General features: G+C 40.6%; 1 protein-coding gene across 2 annotated transcripts in view; it reads left to right on the forward strand.

Annotated features, from left to right (window-relative positions):
* GPC6 (glypican 6) overlaps nucleotides 1–20,632 on the forward strand; it is a 1,094,872-nt gene that overhangs the window by 985,354 nt on the left and 88,886 nt on the right. For both annotated transcript variants that reach the window (XM_044249953.1, XM_044249954.1), the window contains exon 6: nucleotides 17,498–17,641. In XM_044249953.1, the coding sequence (XP_044105888.1) occupies nucleotides 17,498–17,641 (144 nt within the window). The remainder of the gene's footprint in view (nucleotides 1–17,497; nucleotides 17,642–20,632) is intronic.

The following is a 20,632-nucleotide window of genomic DNA, read 5'->3' on the forward strand; positions in this document are numbered from 1 at the left end:
TGAGTGATTGCATTTTAATTGAAAGTTATTCACACAAAAAAATGTCGGGCACATATGTGCTTAGCTTGCTTCGATTTTTAAAATCCTTTGTGAAAGAGATTTCAGATATAATCAAAGAGGAGGGGATGTGTGAAGGGAGGAGGGGGAATGACAGGGCAGAAAGGGAGCCATGGAATCAGACTAGGTTCCCTTGACTGAATCTGAATCAAACCAGTTTGGGGCTTTTCGGGGTGAACTGGTAGGAAGTAGGATGAGAAAGAATCTGGTCTGGTCCCTTTTTCTCTCCTTGAGAGACGGACAGGGCAAGAGATTTACAGGCCTAGCTCTGGGTTTTAATGAGCTTGGGGTAACCCCAAAGGACCACGACCTGTTTGGGAAAGAGCACATTTGGGGTTTCCACAAAAAGCTATTTTCTTCCTTTCCTGGGAAGAAAAATGGCAATCATTTATTCCTCTCAAATCTATTACCTAGACACGGATTCATGTTTTAAGAGGCTGCTATCCCAGCCGTGCGTGAATGACCAGGCACTCAGGTTGCTGATATACAAAACAGCCCTAAAGAAGGGGGCATAAGAAGCACTTGAACAAAAGGGCTTTGCGACCATCACACACTTCTCAGAAGGATCTCCACTGGAGTATGTGCATACGTGTTCAAGTCCTTCTATTAAAAATTCTCTAAGAGGTCAAACGGACTCTCTTTATTACCAGAATGTGGATGAGACATTTTTGTGGAATTTGTCCTGCTACATTATAATAGGAGGGTTGTTAATAAGGAATGTGCTCTTAAAAAGACACATTTCTTTGTAAGAAATGTCAGAATCAAGAGTAGAAATAATACAGGGCATGTAAGGGTGCACTCACGTGAGAGGATATTGTATAGCAGGTCATAAAATAACAGGACAAAAAATTGTCGAATGAGCTAGAAACAAACAAAAAAAAGTATATCTGGTAATCTTGACATAGGGCAAAGTGGAGTGAGTTAAGGAAGGAGAGGAAGGAGAAAAGCCAGGCTCTACAGGACAGAGGACTAGGAGGCAGGCTGCAATGTGGAAGAGGGTATGGGGAAGGACCAAAGCCAGCCTCGAACATAGCGGAAAGGCAACAAGTGGTTGGAATTTGGATACATTTAGCAGGAAACACCAATAGGATTTGCTGAAAGAATGGGTATGTTCCGCAAGAGGCTTTATTGGGTAGGATTTGGAAATAGGTAGTTTTTTTATCCATATAAGCCACATCCATGAAATTATACATGAACTAAAGTATAAAATCTACATACTTCCTAAGAACTAGAGGGTTGTATTCCACCCCCCACCCTCCACCTTTTTTTTTTTTTTTTTTTTGACTGGGATCCATGCCTAGCCTGGAGCTCAACTCTGGGCTTGAACTCACAACCCTGAGATCAAGACCTGAGTTGAAATCAAGAGTCAGAGACTTAACCGACCGAGCCACCCAGACACCCCATGTATTTCTTCTTTCTCAAGGGAACGCTCAGTCACCCTCGATAAACAGCCTCACTGAATTAGAAGTTCTAGATGTCCCCTTCAGCTGGAATATTTGCATAAAGAGGCTTTCTTAAACTCTGATAAGCCTTTGAGTGAGGCAAGAAGCAATTCCCTAATTGAGGGTAGAGGTGGCAGGTGGGCAGATATCATGAGAGTTGGAAAGCCTACAAATTAAAATGACTCTTTATTTCAGGACATGATTGGCAACTCCTCCTTGGGAGATCATTTACTTTATTACACCAGTTGTCGTTAGCAGTCATTCCAGAACCTTTTATGGAAAAGCAACAGTGTTTATAACTGTTAGATCATATATTGAATGCTTTCTTCAAAGGACTACACTCTGCGATATGTGGTTTATATTACATAATATTTATAACAATATTTGTAAAAAAAAAAAAAAACCTACAATATTTGTGATGAGCTAGAACCTCCCCCCTTATTTTCTAAGTAAGGAAACCAAGACTTAGAAAGATTAAGTAATGCACAGGGGCCTCATGGTGCTTAAGGAATACATAGAGGAGGGTTCTGACAATGGGACCCATGTTGCCAGATTATTGCATTATAACAACAAGGGTGCCTTTGAAGCCAATCTCATGCAAGGGCGGAGTTCAGTAACTATTTGCTGAATAGATCAAGTATTAAGAGAAAGCTCAAAGGCTTTCAGTAAAACCTTCATGAGAAGCTGAGGAAACAGGGTGGCAAAGCCAAAGGACTCAAGTTGTCTGCCTTTCTGTCTGATCCCCTTCATAACTATAGCAAGTACTTCCCACCATGCTCAAGTCTAATGAAATTTTCGTCTTGAGCCTCATCAGTTATCGCTTTCCTGAAGTTTTGGTAGTACAAAGCAAAAAAGTCTAATTTTGCCCCCCTCTTTGTATTGGAAGGCTGAAGATGCACACACCACATTTTCAGATATGAAATTCCCCTCCTCTAATGCCATAGGTTCTCATCATATCTGCAAGAGAGGACAGCTCATTTGTTGTATCTAGTCACTGATCAATGATTTAGTGGGATCGACCGACCAATGAAAAGATCCATTCCCATGAACTATGCTCCTGCTCCAAACTTGTCTTAGGTCTAATTTATTATACATTATCAGATCCTTTTTCCTCTCCTAGTTAGCCCACAGCTAAACTGTTAGGTGTAAGGGACACTGAAATTCCTTCCAAAAAAAAAAAAAAATACATTGGCTAGGAGTACCTGGCTGGTTCAGTCAGAAGAACATGAGACTCTTGATTTCAGGGTTGTGAGTTGGAGCCCTATGTTGGGTGTAGAGATCATTTATATCAATAAACTTTAGAAAATATATATATTGGCTATGCCAGGTTGTATAATCAAGTTATAAAATTTTGGTAACAACATTATGGCACTTATCTCCAACTCTTGGTTTGTGTATTCTTTGTATAACATGATATTATATGTTATATAACATATATCATTATATATGTGTATTACACATTTTTAAGGACTGGGAACAAAAGCACATTAAGACTTTAGACAAATAGTAACAATGATGATCATCATGACCACAAATAGTTGATCTCTTAGTAAATTCATTCAACCACAAATCCCCTATCATGTATCAGGCATGAGGAATGCAGTAGAAGACAAAACAGATCCTCTTCCCCATGTCAGTCTCTTTCTAGATGTTTTATATATTCATTTCAAAGCCCTGCCACAATCTTGTAGAGCATCCATTTCCTGATTTTACGGTAAAGAATGTTAAATTTACAAGAACTGAGTAGCCTGCCTGGGGTCATGCAACTAACAAGGGGAAGACTTGGGATGGCAATTGCAAATGGTTTGATGCTAAAAAAGACTTTCCCAGCATGCCATTGTTTTCTCAATACATATCTTCCTACATGGTCCATATAAACTTTAGCACCAGAGGACCCAGCCTTCTAAGGGAGGGCTATTGCCTAAAACATACTACAGGGAATGTTCTAAGAAGAAACAAGTGCTATTTGTTCAAGTCCCAACCAATCTTCTTACCTTTGCCAACTTGCCAATCGTCATCACAGACAGGAAAGTGCCCTCATTATTTTACCACTTCTGTTACCCACCCAAGTTGAAGAACTTTGCAGGTGTGTGTAAATTCTCCAAGGGAAGAGAAAACAAAACTTGCTGAGTCTCTGCCTATGAATTTCAGATGTGTTGATAGTCTCCTTCTTATCCTATCAGGGAAGATGAAACTGATCTCACTTGATAGAATTTAACTGTATTAGGAATAATTTCAAACCTAATCCAGGAAAAGATTGGTTTGTCAGATATAATCTAAATTAAGAAGCAAGCCTTATTAAATTCCAATTGAAACCATCCATTCAATTAATACTTGTTACAGACAAGGGTAGAACCCATTACAGAAGAGTAGGGTGGCCTCCAGGTACTTAATTTTCTCCAGACAATTCTTTCTGAATCTACAGCACAAATGAAGATGAGAAGGAAGGAAGGAAAGAAGGAAAGAAGGAAGGAAGGAAGGAAGGAAAGAAGGAAAGAAGGAAGGAAGGAAGGAAGGAAAGAAGGGAAGGAGGGGAAGGAGGAAGGGAAGAAGGAGGGGAGGAAAGAAACCTAAGAGGGTGGAAAAAAATAATGTAGTATTATCTGCCTCTAGCTAGTGGGTCTTAGTTTCCTCACCTGTAAAATGAAGGGTTCTTTGAAATGTACTTTTCCAGTTCTAACAGTTAAGAGTGTTGTGAACATTCTCTTCACTACTGGTTAGGTTTCCTTTTCTAGCATCCAGATATTTTTCTTTTCTCTGGATCTTTTTCCTTTAGAACATTCAGGCATAAGTGATATCTTGAGAATTCACGTGTAGAAAATATCTTCTTTCAGATCCAAGGACATTTTTTAGAATTTAGTTCAAATAAATATATTTTTATTCCAGTAGTGTTTTCTTTACTTTGAGTACCCCGGTTATGCATGCCCTTCTTAAGGCAGGAAGCATATTATTTCTTGAATTGTGGTTATTTGCATCCTTTTCTTCCCCTTCCATGTTATAAATTATTTGAGGATAGGAGTTGCATCTTACTTGTGCCTAAACATTCTACAGAGGGCCATGCTAACATGTCATTTTACACATGGAAGCAGCAATATATTTCGCTGAGTTGAACTTGGAACATGAAGGTATAATGCCAGAGACACTTCAACAATAAAGAAAAGAAAATTCCTTAAAATGTCCTTGAAGTCAGCCTAAGATTCTTTAAAATAACATAAAGGTTTTAAGGTCAGATTTTGCATCAGACAGACCTCGGATCTGGTGTTTACTAGTTATGGGACTTGGGGCAAATTATCTGGCTAAACATAATGAACTCACCTGAAAAAAACGAGGATCCTAGTAGTACCTTCTCAATAGGGTGTTTGAGAGTAAAATGATATTTTCTATGTAAAATGCTTAGCCTGGAATATATCCAATCAAAACTATTCTTACAAGTGAAATATTTTAATTACTGTTATTGAAAATGTCTACGATGTGTGAATCCTGAAGAACATTGACTGGCTCTTTGGTTTTGCCTCGTCGTGATGGTCCGTGAGGTTATCTTTAGCATCTCCAATCCGAAGAGCAGTTGGGTGATATACACACCTGCCCTTGAAGGTGCTCGTGCTTGGGGTTATTTTCAAGGGAAGTGAGTGACCTTGAAAGGGACACGTATTTCTTCATGGCCTGGACGTGGCATGGTGTGACACTGAAGAAACAGCTAATGATCAAAGCCTTCAGAAGGAAGGCGGCTCAAGGGAATAGCGGAGTTGGACCGAGACTGTCCCCAACTTACTGGATTCTCTGCCTGGTGGTCTCACTGGTACCAGTGCAGCAAAAGGTTTTAGGGGAATGTCAGTGGTTTCTGCCTATTGTCACATCCATCTCACATAAAGGGAGTAATTGTCTTGCTGCAATGACAAGTGGTTCCGTTCCTTCTGCCCGATTTCTGAGAAAAAAGCAAATGGCCATACTATTTATAAAAGTTCTATTTCGATTTCTTCTTGAGTTTTGTTTTTAAAAGAAAAGAGCAAGTTCTCAATGATGCCTCGATTCAGAATACTCAGAATAGTTTCTCTGGTTATTCAGATTTCAAAGTTTATATTCTGCCCGTCAGCTCTTCCTTATACTATTTCACTAAGAAACAGTGACCTCCTTCAAATATCTTTTATTCTTTGATTTCTCCATTTCTATACAGAAAGCTAGAGTCTGTTCTATTCCTGTTTGTGACATCACTGGATAACAGAGCCAGATTTTTTTAGATGCTAGATACAAAGAAAAGAAAGGAAAAAAAGAGACACCTTTTTCTTATAAAGCAAAATGAAGATTTGAGAAAAGTGCCTACGATGCATTTAGAGGAAATGCATCCAAAGCAAACTAGTGTTAACTTTCCTCCCATGTAAAAGGGATTTAAAAAGAAAAAAAAAAAATTTTCCCCTCCTTTTGATGATAAAGGGAAACTCCTGATTATCTCTAACCTTTGGAGATTTATCTTAAGATTTTCTTTCACTTTAACTTCAGGGCAAAAGATGTGAAGATTACACTTAATGAAGCCTACTCAAGAATAAGTGATTGAAACTCAATTCAGTTTTTAACATTTAGAATGTTCTTAGAGGAAGATACCCTCTCGTGCACCTGAATATCTTCTTCCAACATCCTCCTGCCTCACAGGAGAACTTCCTTAGAATCATGCTTCCCAGGGACAGCCATTGGTCGATGGTCGGATTGGAGGAGTTCAGTCACCCAGCCCCACAAATGCACAGCTAAGTCCAGCTCTGAGTGCTTCCTTCTGCCCAGGGAGACGCCATCTTGCTGGATCCAAGGGCCATTGCCCCAGCCAGCCTACATTGAAACACATGGAGGAGCTACCTTTGTGTCTACAGCAGCCCGTTCTGCCAGCAAGTTTCGAATTATATGGCTTTCTGTCGGTCTTCTTCTGACCCATTTTGCATATCTCTTCTATTTCACTTCATTATCCCAGAATAGATCCTAAAACACCAGCCAAGTAGCTTAGCTGCCTTACAGAGTGAAAATCAATCATTTCCTTATTAATACACATAACCTGTTGGCTAGACAATATGTCTTTAAAACATATGGCTCTTGGGGCTGGGTGACAAAAAGAGCTCTTGCGCAGAGAAGTGTGGGCCCTCCTCAGACACAGCATTCTGATTTCGTTGTGGTGACAGAAGTAGCTTTCATCCCAAATCTCTCGTAGCCCAGACTACTGTCCTGATCACACCTATTTATCCCACAGCCTACCACACACCTCCAACCACCACCTCCAATAACCCTATCGAAACTGCCCTCCTGTCCTCCCCCAAATGTCACCGTCCCAGAGCGGCCCCCTCTGCCGCGCCCGCTCCTAGCCAGAAGCCCAGCTGACTTCTGAATTTCCCTTTCTCCTTCACCCTCAAAGTTTATCCATGACAGACCCCAGCAAACATTCATTCTCAATCTCTTTTGATCCGTCCCCATCAGCAACCCTAAATTTATTATCTCCTGCATGGATTAGAGCCTCCTAATTAATTCCCTGCCCTTGGTTCTACCACACTCTGTTCCACCCTCTACACTGTAACCAGAGGGATTGCTCAGAATGCAAAGATGTTTTTATTACTCCCCTGCTTACCAGCTTTCCATGGTTTCCTATTATCACGAGACGAGAGCCCAGACATAGCCCCTGCACAGTGCTATCTCAGCCTGCCACCTTGCTCTAGCCCCCCCCCCCTCCATGCTTGGGATTATGAGAGCAAGCATTTCTCGAGCACTGATGATCTGCCGAGCACCATACTAGATGCTGTGGAGGTACAGCGACTAAGACCAATAGAGCCTGAGTCCTACTAGATGTTTTCATGTAGGAGGTAAGAGAACCAACCTCTGTATGTCCCAGACATAGAAGACAGCCTTGGCTCCGGAGCTCAGAAGAGCATCTTCTGTCACCTCCCTGCTTTCGCCCAGACTGTTTCCTCATCCTGGAACATCCTGCCATCTCCACACCCAACACCCAATAGACACCATTTGCCAGGCACTTTTTCTTCACTTCCTGGGCAAGATTCAGTGGTATCCTGGTGAGTCCTTGCACAACCAGCTCTCGATGTAGTGAACATGCTAATGGGCCGTATTTGCCAATTTCTGTTGTGTAAATATTTCCACCATGGTGATTTCAAGCTACCAACGTGATTTCACTGAACACGGAGTAGCATTCCACAATAGAAGGTTCCCCCTGACGGATATAATTGGCATAAATCACCTCAAGATCATAGATAAGAGTAAATAATTGGGAAGTAGTGAGTTTTGAGTATATATTACCTTTGTTTTCAGTATAATGTATATAATTTTAAGTTCATACATTATAACTTTTAGTAATCACTGTTCAATGACTGGCTTGCAGAATTTCTGCAATTTAACAGGTGGTCTTGGGAGCCCATAAGAACCTGTTTCAGCACACCACTGCTATGCTAGGAAGCCTTCTCTGACTTTCTTGTCTGGCTAGTTGCCCCTCATGGGTGTTCCCATTGCATTTATCACAATGCAGTTGCCAGGCTTCTTGTCAGAACTTTCATGAAAGCAGGGACATGTCCAGTTGGCATCTCCTCAGCACCTGTGTCTGCCCATAATAGCACTCGATGAATATTGGTAGAATGTTGGGTTAAATAAATGATACAGAGCCAGGCTGATGAAATTGACATATTCATGTAAATTCAGCAAAATGATCTTAAAGAATTGCTTTAAACTCATAAACAAAGAGCATATGAAGTGATCATTTAGCCAGACCAAGAAGGTTAAGATTTCTTTCCTACCACATTCAAAATATGCTTTGTTTCAGTTTCCTGTAATTCCTCCCTACTCACCACCGGGGAGAAAATATCAAGATGTTCTGCTGTTTAAGGAAAGCAAATCCTTCAAGGAAAAAAAAAATCATCTTCTCAACCAGTGGAACGAATTTGCTTTTATTGAAGAAACAATTTTAAGACGTATGCAAAACATTTCACAGATACTGTGGAACCAAGCTGCATAAGCATCAGGAGTAAATTTTTAAAACCTTAAAACTGACATGGTAGCTGGCTTTTGAAAATTGAAGCTGGTGAAAAGCAGCCAGAGCTGAAACTGATGACTTGACTTGATTCAGTATAACCCAGAATTCTCTTCACGGAGCCCTGAGCCCATCCAGGGACCCACGTGGAATTTGCCAGACGACTTGGCTAAGGGACCATTGTGATCAGCCTTTAAGAAAAGAAAACCATGAGTCAGGGAGCAAAGAAAAAGAGAGGAAGAGAAGAGAGAAGGAGAGGAGGAGGAAAGAACACAAGAGAAGAGCAGGTGGATCTGAGACTTTAGGATGAAAATCTGTTTTTTTAAAAATGTCAATCCTTAAAGAAAATTGTCAAATTAACAAAGCCAAATAAAAATAAAGACTCAATATTTAAAATGTTAACATAATCAGCATAATAATTTTATATTTAAAGGAAGAAGTCATTATTAAAATGTTCCAAGTTTATATTCAGGAAAATTCTTTATGGGATATTAGCAGAATGCTATTAGGAACCGGAAAAAAAAAAATGTGTAAAATGAGGCTCTCGGTTACCGGTTTAAACTTAAATCATGTTGATGATGTGGATTTTCTTGCTATTACTTTTAATGAAATGGGATTTAAAAAATATTTTAAGTTATTCACATCTATTTATTAGTGATATGTAGACATCTCCTGCACACCCATTTCGGTCTACATGTTTCACTTCCTCTCTAAGAAAAGGTTGCCAGCTCTACGGACCCGGGGGACAGGGACACATATAGTACAATCACAGCCATGGGCAGGTGGTGCTCCTCACCATTTTCACAGGGTGGAGAAATCAGGAAGAGAGGCTTTGCAAACAGCCCGAGTTGTCTTCCCCTTTGCTGCAAACAACAGCCATTGCTTGAGGTAGGAGGCTTTGCAAACAGCCCAAGTTGTCTTCCCCATTGCTACAAGCAACAGCCATTGCTTGAGTTGTGACCTCCAGTACCCATAACTCTATTCGTCTACCAGCCATCAGAGGGCCAAGTTTGACTATTTTATACACAGGATCCTTGGCTCTCTAATTGGCTTTTCAAGCACAGTGGGTAGCTGTAACCAAATGATCAAGAAACAGGATTTTTTTGGATCTATTTATCAGTTTAAACAAAGTTGTTGATTTAGTTTTTCTCTAAGTTGGCACAGTAAGCGGAGTAAGGGAAATATCAAATGAGTTTTTTATGCAGATGGATGATTCATTGTTTTTTCTGAAGCCTAAGGAAGAAATGTTACATTGATTTTGAAGAGGTAATTGATTCTTTGCAATAGAGTACATAAAACACGCAGTACAATGTCTGGCCCATTGTGGACATTGAATAAGTGTTAAGTTCTCTTTTCTTTCTGATCCTGCCTTACACAAATCTGTCTGCTAATTGCCTTCCATAAATGTTTGCAAAAGGGTGAAATTATAACTAAAAATTTCATTTATCTGTAATCTTTCTCTCCCTATTTTTTATATATATATTTTAAAGATTTTATTTATTTATTTGACAGAGAGAAATCACAAGTAGACGGAGAGGCAGGCAGAGAGAGAGAGGAAGGGAAGCAGGCTCCCTGCTGAGCAGAAAGCCTGATGCGGGACTCGATCCCAGGACCCTGAGATCATGACCTGAGCTGAAGGCAGCGGCTTAACCCACTGAGCCACCCAGGCGCCCCTCTCCCTATTTTTTTTAAAGATTTTATTTATTTATTGGAGAGAGATTTATTGAGAGAGATCACAAGCAGGCAGAGAGGCAGGCAGAGAGAGAGGAGGAAGCAGGCTCCCCGCTGAGCAGAAAGCCCCGATGCGGGCTCGATCCCAGGACTCAGAGTTCATGACCCGAGCCGAAGGCAGCGGCTCAACTCGCTGAGCCACCCAGGCGCCCCTCCCTATTTTTTTTAAAGCACATACTATATGCTAGGAAATCTTACAGATTCTGAGATTCAGCAATAGCCTGAACAAAATGTAAAAGACCCAATTCTTCATAAAAAATGATTCATGCATCACTCTGTATCATGCATAGATCTGATTTGTTATTCATTACTGTGCTATTTAATTACAGATTATGTTAGTTAAGATTATACATTTCTATACCTCAGGTTTTTTTCAGGGTCTTTTCAAAGCGTCGTATCATTTTATCTTCCCAGCATCCTTGAGGATTGGGGAGAACATGTTACCCAAAGGTCACACAGGTATAAGGAGAAGGTCTGAAGGTGGTACTCCAGGCTTTTAGAGTCCTGCCCATGACCTTTTTCTTATGCCACAGCTGTCTCTCATGCAAACAATGGCCAAAACAGAGACAGAGCTGATGCAGATATGATCGCTTCTGTTTCCTTGGGAACGAACGGGATAGATTTGAATTCCCCAAGTGGTCATCTGACAGATAGTTCACTCATTAACACTGTAATATAAATTAGAATCTAGTAAGTAAATAAAACATGACTTACTCTCAAAATATCAGGTCCAATTAAATCTAGGTAGCATTCACTGCCACCCATGTTAATATAAAAGATGAGACCTCTGTTTGCAAATTTCAGAATGATACATGGGAACAGCAATATCCCGCCACAATAGGAACCCACTGAGTAGAAAGTAAAAGGATAGAATTTTTTTTTTTTTTTAAATACCGGAGCCGAGACGAAATTGATCTGCAGCCACTGCTTATCGGCTTGCCAGTAATGACTTTTGTGAATGTATAATCAACACGCAGAAGACAAAGACACATAGGCATGAAGCTATGGGGACTTGCGAAAAAGTGCACACTACGTTGTTTTATTTTAAGGGAAGTATGTTAAGATGCTGAGATGTTCTTAAAGGAAAATGTCTTATACTGAAAAACCTAAGACACAGCACTCAAACCTGTTATCACCACACCTTCCTCTCTTTCTCACCTCTCTGGAACAATAAAATGTCTCTCCTTCCAGAACTCTGTATCTTTAATGTCAGCTTCTCTAATCTCAAAATGCCAGCACACTTCTGAGACATTTTAGTAATCCTCTTAAGAGAGAGAATTCACGAGCCAGATATCTTCCCCAAACCCACAGGTTTGGCAAGCCCACTAAGCAGGAAGGATAACTCCGTAGTGCATTTGCTGCCTCTGTCTACAGTGGGAAGGCCAACTCCTTGGCCAGGTTACAGTGAGCGGCACCCCCCTCCCCCTTCTCCGTGGTCTCAGTTATCTGCGATCAGCTGTGGTCGGAAATAGATGCTCTTCCCTCTGACATACCTTCCTTTATCAGAAGGTCGTCCGTGGTCTAATGCCCGTGTCACAACGCCTACGTCACTCACCTCACTTCATCTCGTGTAGGCTTTTACATCTCATCTCGTCACAAGAGAACGAGTGAGCACCGTAATAAGCTATTTTGAGAGAGAGGGAGTCCACGTTCATATAACTTGTAGTATGGTATTTTGTTATGATCGTTCAATTTTATTGTCTGCTATGGTTGTTTATCTCTTGCTGTGCCTAATTTATAAATCAAACTTCATCCTAAGTCTGTATGTATAGGGAAAAAATCATATATATAGGGCTTGGTACTGTTTATGGTTGCAGGTATCCACTGAGGGCCTTGGAACATATTCCCTGTGAATAAAGGGGACGGACCACTGCATCTAGTTATCTCTTACAACATCCCTTGGAGGAAGATAGGCAGAAGATAATACTGATCCTATTTCTTCAAGGAATAAAGCTAATGATATGTTCCTACAATGAGGCGGCTTGCCTGCAACTGTGTTCTCCAGAAACTTCTGTTCTGTTGTAAAGAAAAGACCTTTAGTGTCTTAAAAATTGTGTCTCTTCTCTTGAATTAAAAGTGGTGGAGGGCGCAAGCACTGTTGGTGGGAATATAAATTGGTGCGGCCGCTACAGACAGTGCAGAGGTTTCTTAAAAAATTAAAAATAGAACTACCATGCCATCTAGGAATTTCACTTCTGGGTATTTATCCAAAGAAAACAAAAACGCTAATTTGAAAATATAGATGTACCCCTATGTTTATTGCAGCACAATAGCTAAGATATGGAAGCAACCTAACTATTCATCAATAGATGAATGGATAAAGAAAATGTGTATATATATATATACACATATATAATAAAAATATAACATATAGTATATATAATTTATTATAATATATAAATATAACTATATGTTATATTTATGTGTAATAAATTATATTTATACATATTTTTATATAAATATAAAAATAAATTTATATATATATAAATATTACTCAGCTATTAAAAAAAATGATATCTTGCATGTTCCACAACATGGAGGGATCTAGAGGGATTATGCTAAGTGAAATACAACAGACAGAGAAAAACAAATACCATATGATTTCACTCATATGTGCAATTTAGAAAACAAAACAAGCAAAACAGAACAGAGACAGACTAATAGATAACAGAGACCAAGCACAGTTGCCAGAAGGAAAGGGGGTATAACAGGTGGATGGGATTAAGATGGACAGATGCCCAGTTATTAAAAGAAAAAAAAAGTCACAGGGATATAGAGTACAGCATAGGGAATATAGTCAATAATACTGTAATCATTTTCTATAGTGACAGATGGTAACTAGACTATCGAGGTGATCATTTTGCAGTGGGTAAGAATATCGGATCACTATGTTGTACACCTGAAACTAATATAAAAACATATGTCAAATATAATTCAACTTTAAAAAATTGTTTTATCTAAACAAAGAGAGAGAAAGAACGCAGCAAAGGGTAGAATGGATTCACTAACTCCTCTAAGTCAATGTGTCTGAATGTGAACCACTTCCCTTGGTGGGGTAGAGCAGACTTCACAGAGCAGCGCAGGGTGATCCCTGGGACCCCATCTGGGGAGAAACTCCCGCCCCCTCTGGGGAGCCTGTGGCCAAACTTCGAGTTACTGCAAAGGACCTCCTTTTTGATGAGTCCGAACACACATTCATATTGACCAAGTCCCGCCAACTTCATTTGGATGCATGGAATTTATTGCTCATGGGGCAACTGTTAACACCCTTTGGAAATATTATTTTATGGAAAACATTGAAGAAACATCAATCCGGATGTTTTTTTTTTCCCCCTCAAATGTCCTAAGTCAGAAAATAAAACTTCTAGAAAGAAAACGGTTGTAGAATAACGTAAATAGCTAATTATTGTGAAGCCCTTCCTTTTCCAGATGCTGGTTTCTGTTTTCCTGCCTTACATACTGCATTTTATCATCACAGTGTGGGGAATGATATTAGTAACCCGTTTGACAGAGGAGGAAACTGAGGTTCAGGGAGGACCTGAATGTTGGCATGGCACTGGGCTGTCCTCAACCGCACCTGCCACTCATCCACATACTTGCCCCGGGGCTTTATATACCCTCTTAGGCTAGTGTCTCAGACCTACGTCTCCAGCCCTGACCACCCCTCAGAAGAGAATCTTGATCTCCTGATTCTCATGGAAGCTAACCTCATTTAAACCTCTCACCTAAATGACCCACATTATCCCTCATCTGTTTCTTCCCTTATTCAAAACACAATATATTAGGGTGCTCTAAACCACCAGGAAAAAAGGCTTATTGGTCCTTCAGAGCAAGCCACAGAGATTTGTCTTGACAATACTGCGGCTACAGGAAGCTCAGAAAATGGTCGGAGACGATCCAAATGTCCTGCGTAAGAATTCCTTTCATCATCCATTCCATGAACCCCAGGTTGGATTTATTTTTTTTTTTAAGCTTTTATTTACTTACTTGAGAGAGAGAGAGAGAGCATGAGAAGGGAGAGGGTTAGAGGGAGAAGCAGACTCCCTGCTGAGCAGGGAGACGGATGCGGGACTCGATCCCAGGACTCCAGGATCATGACCTGAGCTGAAGGCTGTCGCTTAACGAGCTGAGCCACCCAGGTGCCCAAACCCCAGCTTTTAAAAACATGTTGTCTAACTAACAGATTGCACGTGTGATTCATGGAGGTGTTGCTTTTCAGTTTGTGACTCATCTAAGTAATAAGACAGACAGAGGGGATAGAGGCTGCTTACGGTACAGCCTCCGCCGTGAGAATCAGACAAGGGCTGCTCATCCTTCCTGAGCACATGGGCGCGCCTGTCTCCTCGCCAGCGCTTTCATTCAGATCCTATAAAGTTCCGAAAACCAACTCTTGACCCCTTGGAGTGCCCCTTCCACAGGGAAGGGTCTCCTTACGACCTACCTTTTTGCCTAAGGGTGAACTAGAATCTGCTGAGGGATCTTCAAGGTTCATATCCTGACATATGACGGATTTTTCCGAAGGTCTCCCGCTGATTCTGAGGTGAGGTGTCCTTTCCAACATGATTACAAGGCAGTGTTTTCTTCCGTTTGGATCATACTCTCGGCAGTGTCTGCACTCAAGCCACCTTAAGAATCCAGACCTGATCGGGGTGCCTGAGTGGCTCAGTGGGTTAAAGCCTCTGCCTTCAGCTCAGGTCATGATCTCAGGGTCCTGGGATCCAGCCCCGCATCGGGCTCTCTGCTCGCAGGAGCCTGCTTCCCTCTCTCTGCCTGCCTCTCTGCTCACTTCTGGTCTCTGTCTGTCAAATAAATAAAATCTTTAAAAAAAAAAGAAGAATCCAGACCTGATCTAAATAACAAAAGGCTCCTAGGTTATATTGACTTAGCTCACGTTCTGTATAATTAACACTCTCGAAAGAAAAAAAAAAAAATCAAACACACGTGGTAAGGTTTTTCTGTTATGATGAGTTATCTCCCCTGGGCCTCAATATTCTTTCCGGGCATTTCTTGTTCCTTTGATTTAATTTAAACCGGGGAGCCAGATTTTTCCCAAAGGGCAAATTAAGAAGGTCTGTTAACTCTTTCAGTGCCCTGACTTCAAGAAATCCCCAGCAAGGCCATTAGCATTGTTTTGCCTTAGGCTTTCCACTTTCTAAAAGTCAGCTGTCATATCTGGAGAAAGCCTTGATAGCACACTCAACAAAACCCTGGAGCTCTGGAAATGTTAATGTCCTCCATCAGCAGTGACCTTGCCACTGGGAAGTGATTTAGGCACTAGGGAGAAAAGGGCCCACTATCTTTATCATGCTGGTTTACACCATCAGCTTCAGAAATTGTGTGAGAGAAGAATAATCAATAGTGTGTTAAGACCGATCTCGAAGTATGCCAAGACAAAGTGCTCCTGCTCCCTGAAATGCTGAGTTGAAGGAGAACTTTTGAATACGACCGAAGAGAAATTAGCTGCAGTGGTAACACCGAATGGATTGTGTCTCGAGATGGAACTTGTCATTGGGAATGGCACCCAGAGAGCGCTCTGTGTATTTCAGTGGAATCCCATAATATGCCTGATGAAAAATGCTTATTTTAGAGTAAAGCAGATTTAAATAACTAAACTGAAAGGCATGCATGCGTTCTAAACACACACGTGCAGGTTAAGAATGAGCTGATGCAGGGTGTGTGGTTGGCTCAGCGGGTTCAGACCAGGTCATGATCCCAAGTTCTTGGGATTGAGTCCCACATCGGGCTCCTTGCTCAGTGGGAAGCCAGCTTCTCCCTTTTGTCTGCTTGTGCGCTTGCTCTCTCTCTCTCTCTCTGTCAAATAAATAAATAAAATATTAAAAAAAAAAAAAAGATTTAGCTAACACAAATAGTTCCAGAAAGCTAACCAAAATAAGTAGCCAAGAGTAGAATCACCACCTCCTGTAGAAAAATGGAGGAAACGTCAAGTTCAACTTCATCAAAAGTTCCTGAAAATGTAACTAGAGTTTTTGTCCTTTTAGTAAAGGTATTATCTCTTGATAATCAGCAGAGAGTAGGAAGCTTCTAAAAACAGCCAAGGAAGTGTCCCCACCCCACCCTGAGTGAAATCACTGTGGGAAAGAGCTGACTGCTTGGTCCCTAAGATCATTACACAAAAATGTTTGATTTCCCACAGCAAACCCAACTGTCACATGAACAGCTGTCAACAACAAAATTAGAAGGAGCTGTCCTTCTAGGGATTTTTCACCATGTTGGCTTGTCCTATTTCTACAACTTTGTTCCAAAGAGTATTTTCAAAGAACTCTTCCAAGTACAGGTTTTCCTTATCCACAGCGGGGCCGCCCAGGTTATTTGGCCTTGGGTGCTGGACACGAAATACTTCTGTCACCGTCACGGGAATCCCACTTGGATATTTGCCGCATGGCAGATTCAAGTACGTGAAAACGTCTCAGTCACATTCATTTAGTCCTGACATGTAGCTATCGCAATTCCTACTTTTACTACAGTCGATGTTCATCATTTGTGGTAGTTATGTTTCATAAATTGGCTGCAAATACGGAATTAGCAAATACTGAATTGCTGGAAAGACAGGGCTAGGCTCCTGCAAGTTTTTAGCCTCCTTTTCATCAACCAACCAATAGGCAACGTATATGTAACTCTTCTCAAAGACACCTTATTTAGCACGTACTGTGGAGTCATCAACACTGAACTCAGGGCCTAGGGCACGACACCTTGTGCTCAGGAATAGCAGACAACCTTTCAGCACTGAGCTCGGGAGGCCATCTTAAACAGGGGCATTGCCGAGTAAAAGCACAAGAATGCGAAAGACGGGCACAAAAGAGGCCACAGAAAGGACGCTTATTTTCAGGATGGCAGCCGAAACAAGAAGGCGGAAAATCACTTCGTTCGGCTTCAGCTGGGACGTGCATGTAGGGCCACTTTACACGGAGGCCCACGTCTACAGAAGTGCATGACTATGGATTTGGGGCTTGCAAAGTAATTTTAGCGGATAGGCAAATTCGCAAATACAGAATCCGTAAATAACGAGGACTGAGTCAGTGTGTTGAAAGTAAGAGTCAAGGCATCGAGTCCGGCAGCCTACATCTGCTTAGCTGGTTCTTATTATACTCGCAGTTGTCCCCCTTTAAATTTAGAGATTAGGGTTTATTGGAGATAGGGTCCCGTGAAAAATGGGACACCCACTGCATTGCCTGCTTCTGCACCGTGATCTCATGAAGAAACTCCCGGGGTCACTGCCTTAACCTTTCCATGGTTCTTGCAGGTCTTTCAGGGGTGTGGCCAACCCAAACCGGCTCCAGCCCTCCGATCTGCTCGCTCAGCTCCTGAAAATTTTAATACGCGGTTCAGGCCTTACAATCCTGAGGAGAGACCCACGACTGCTGCAGGCACGAGCTTGGACCGGCTGGTGAGTTCTCTCAGATTGATGGCCATCGTGGGCGCTTTCTGTTACCAAGGTTATTCTTCAGGAGACGTGATAGGACTCTGAAAAAGTTGGTTGTAAAAGTCATCTCCTTCTTATATCTGCTCCGGGTCTTAATTAGAATATTGAAAAATAATGAGATCTTCCTTTTAGGTCATGAATTAGATTATTTAAGGCATCTTATCACTATTAATCCACTCATGCGGTGGCCAAATTTTCAACTTCATATATCTTCTGAAATATTAATCTGAAGACTAAGTTACTATATCTTCCAGAGATATAATTGCAATAGCACATTTCTTCCTCACCTGCTTCTGTTACTTATTTAGTTATGTTATAGTGTGATTTTGTTCTGCCTTCTTGTGTGTAAAGTTTTCTGTTTGAAAGACCTTGCCAAGAGATCCCAAGTCAATGTTACTACTATTTTTTTTTCTTTTTTGTATATCTTTTAAATGTTGGAAGACTTAAAAATAGTCACTCTTTGATCCACTAAAATGTATGTCAGGGGACCAAACGATATCTACCAGCAAAGCAATTCACTTGGAGAATACCACCATAAACATAGTAAACACCATTTTTTAATGTGTTTTAAAAATCAAATTTTGCTATAAAAAATGAAAAGCTCATAATTTCCAAGAAATACTGCCCGATTACTTTCAATGCAATTTATAGCACTATAAACAATTTATATACCTGTAATTGTTAGCACGTTTCACATTGCCTTGCCAATTATCCTGATGTAAAATTAACAGATAAAACCTTAAGGTCATAAAATACTTGAACCACATCTGATTATGTCATATAAACTCAGATCTCCAGGGTTTCTGGTTATGAAAATACTTTTATTAGTCACTGTTATAAATTACTTTATCATTGTAGTCACTATCCTCCTGCAGCGTAGGACTCATAAGATTAAATTGGTTGAGTGTGGCCTCCACGTAAGTACATCTCAGCATCTCAGTCTATAAAAATCACATGTACTTACAGCAGAAAGGCCTACCACGAGGAGCCAAAGTGAAAGGGTAACTGAAGTCATTAGCTGCTAAATTATGTTATAATTTATTCCTGTTTATTAGCAAATAAAACCCCTCTCCAGTGTAGCTCTTGAAAAAGGATTCGTCTGGGTATGGCTTCCACCTTCTATGTTACCTTGGTCCTGTCTATTCTCTGTTCCCAGTTTCAGGCAGAGTTTAAAAGTAGTCACCTTTCTTCTTTTAAACAGCCAATTAGAGTCCCCTGAACCACTAGCCAATAGTTTTAAAGACTGCATGGTTGCCATGGCAGCCCATGTTTGAGTTTTCATTTTACCAACTCTGTCTGTTAAGATCCTTTTCACCAGAGCATAAATGGTGAGTATGAGTTTGAGTTCCCTCCCTCTCTCTCTCTCTCTCATTCTCTCTCTCTTTTTCTCTTTTTTTTGTTTTCTCCACTTTAGTTGGCTCTAACTTACTTATTGGAATAATGCAGGTTTTTTTGGAGTTTTCATAAGTTCTAATTTAAGAGCTGGGGCACAGTGCCACATGAGTAAATCATAGAGATGTGCGGTACAACATTGTGCCTACAGATAACAATCTTGTTTCTGCACTTAAATATCTGTTAGGAGAGTAGCTCTCCTGTTAAGTGTTCCTACCACAATAAAATAAAATTTAAAAACAATTTGGGTGCATTATGCACTTAGTTAAAATTACATTGAATTGGATCAATATAATGGTATCTATGACTACTGATTAATGTTTTTTCCCTTTGAAACAAGCACACTTTTCTCTCCTCCCCAGGAGAGGTAGACACACACATACACACACTCTAACAGGGGAGAGAGAGCAAGAAAAATATTTGTCTTGCAGTGTGTATGCAATTTAGCACAACCTAAATAAAGCATTAATGCTTTCTGATTGTCACCTGATGTGTAATATCTGATAGATAAGGAAATTAGTATTTGAACCCTCTTTTAGAAAGGAAATTCACTGATGATCTTCAGAATGCCCCCAATGCAAAGATCTCGAAGAGTACTGGCAAATAACAAACTGATTTAGGCTCTTCTACTTTTAGGCACCCCCTCCCAAAATATATTTTAATCCATTTTTTTTCTGAAAAGGATCAGTCATGGTTAATCATATGATCATGGGTAAAAACCGAAGACCAGACTGGGTGCATAAGGGCCAGATTCAGTGCACAGGACTTTAAATCAATAAGTCAGTTTTATTCTAAAATATTCTCTGACAGCACGTAGTACTTAACTTCCTCGTAGGTGTGGCTTTGGGCTCTGTAAGAGAGAATGGCAGATTTATTAAGGTTTTATTGACTGAAATTCCCAAATTGTACGAATTAGTGATTTGTAATTCACAAGCAGCCGTAAAGTGACCTGGAGTCACTTCCCCGGTCCCTAAGGGCAAGGGGCTGTTTCCACATCAAGAGGAACTATACAAGGTTATTCTTGAAAAACACAGACTAGGCCCAAAGCTAACATCAGAAACTTCCTTTGCAGCCCTTGGCTCCCCCAAGGCTTTCTTCCCTTGGAGGGTTCAACGTATTTCTGAAAAGTGGAACAATAAAGCAGTTACCTCGGACCAACTGTTTACATGACAGTTTATATGTCAACAGTCCAAATCATCTTCAAGATGCATGCGTTGGTGACCTCTTTTAATGGGTCTGCCATATATTACCCCTTATTTTGACTGTTTATAAACAAGTCTCATGTTACCTACTCCTGCTTTAATTCTCTTCTGAAGAGATGTTTCCTAAATATTTATACAAAGCGTGTGTCCCAGAAAAGGAGGATATTTGGGAAAGACTTCCCTTAATTTGTCAGAGTGTTTCAGCAGGGGAAAATGCTTTAAGAACAGCATCAGAAGAATATCCCAGTCACCCCACTGCTTTTGCCAAAGGGAAAATAACTAAACTGTAAAGGCCTTGGGGAGTTGCTTCTTACTACCACTTAAAATGAGTACCTGTTTTAATTAACTTGGGAATCTTTTG

Source organism: Neovison vison, chromosome 5 (assembly GCF_020171115.1).
Source record: "Neovison vison isolate M4711 chromosome 5, ASM_NN_V1, whole genome shotgun sequence".
Lineage (NCBI taxonomy): Eukaryota > Metazoa > Chordata > Mammalia > Carnivora > Mustelidae > Neogale > Neogale vison.